Genomic DNA, 955 nt, shown 5'->3' with positions numbered 1-955 from the left:
GCTGCTGCTGCCGCTGCTGTCTTCGCGTCTGTAACCGCTGCTGCTGCTGCTGCTGTTTCCGCTGTTGCTGGTGCTGCTGCAGGCCCTCGTTCTCGACAAACTCCCCTCAGCAATCCAACGAGTTGCCATGTCTGATTATTCGTGGGCGCAGCAGCAGCAGCAGCAGCAGCAGGGACAGCAGCAACAGCACAACGAAACCGACGAAAATCTGAGGCTGCTGCCAAGTGCAAGTACAGCAGCAGCACCATCTCCGACTTGCTGCGAGGCCTCTTCGTCTCCTACGGATGAGCAGCTGTGCTGCAGCAACAGCAGCAGCAGCAACAACAACAACAGCAGCAGCAGGATAGAGTCTCCTCAGGCTGCTGCTCTTGTTGCGTCCGCCCTGTCTCCCTTCCGTCCCTTGCAGCAGCAGACCGCCGAGGCCCACAGCAAGCGGCGCAGGCTCTGTCCTCAAGAGCAGCAGCAGCAGCAGCAGCAGCAGCAGCAATTTGAGCCGCTGCCGCTGCGTGTGAGGGCCTTGGCCATCCATGTGCTGGGGAAGCTTGCTGTTGCTGCTGGGACTGTTGGCAGCAGCACCTCCCCCTTGAGGCCCCACAGCAAGGACAAGAGGGCTGCTGCTGCTGCTGCTGCTGCAGCAAGTCCCAGACAGAAAAAGCCCGTCACGCAGCAGCAGCTGCTGCAGCTAGCTGTGGAGCTTCTCGCGGCGCAGCTGGAGCCGCACGAGCCGCCACTGGTTCGCCTGAATGCCGTAGTGGTGAGTTGTTGCTGCTGCTGCTGCTGCTGCTGCAGTACCTGTAGCAGCAGCTGATGCGGGGTTTACTGTTGGCTCTCCACTTGTGATGCTCTCCGCTTTCGTCGGTGCTGTTTGTTTGCCCCTGCTACTGCTGTTGCTGCTGCTGCTGCTGCTGCTGCTATCGTGCTGGTGCTGCTGTTTGCAGGAGCTGCTGCTGCTTCG

The 955-nt window shown here is 60.7% G+C and overlaps 1 protein-coding gene across 1 annotated transcript in view; it reads left to right on the top strand.

The window, feature by feature from the left end:
• Nucleotides 1–127: 127 nt before the first annotated feature.
• The window catches only part of ETH_00040000 (uncharacterized protein), a gene marked incomplete at both ends in the record, with an annotated part of 4121 nt that continues 3293 nt past the window's right edge, over nt 128–955 (top strand). The window contains one exon of the mRNA XM_013374775.1: nt 128–754. Coding sequence (XP_013230229.1) covers nt 128–754 — 627 coding nt within the window. The remainder of the gene's footprint in view (nt 755–955) is intronic.

This window comes from Eimeria tenella, genomic scaffold (assembly GCF_000499545.2).
Source record: "Eimeria tenella Houghton genomic scaffold, Eth_scaff2290, whole genome shotgun sequence".
Taxonomy (NCBI): Eukaryota; Apicomplexa; class Conoidasida; order Eucoccidiorida; family Eimeriidae; genus Eimeria; species Eimeria tenella.
This window is presented reverse-complemented; position numbering and strand designations above follow the sequence as displayed.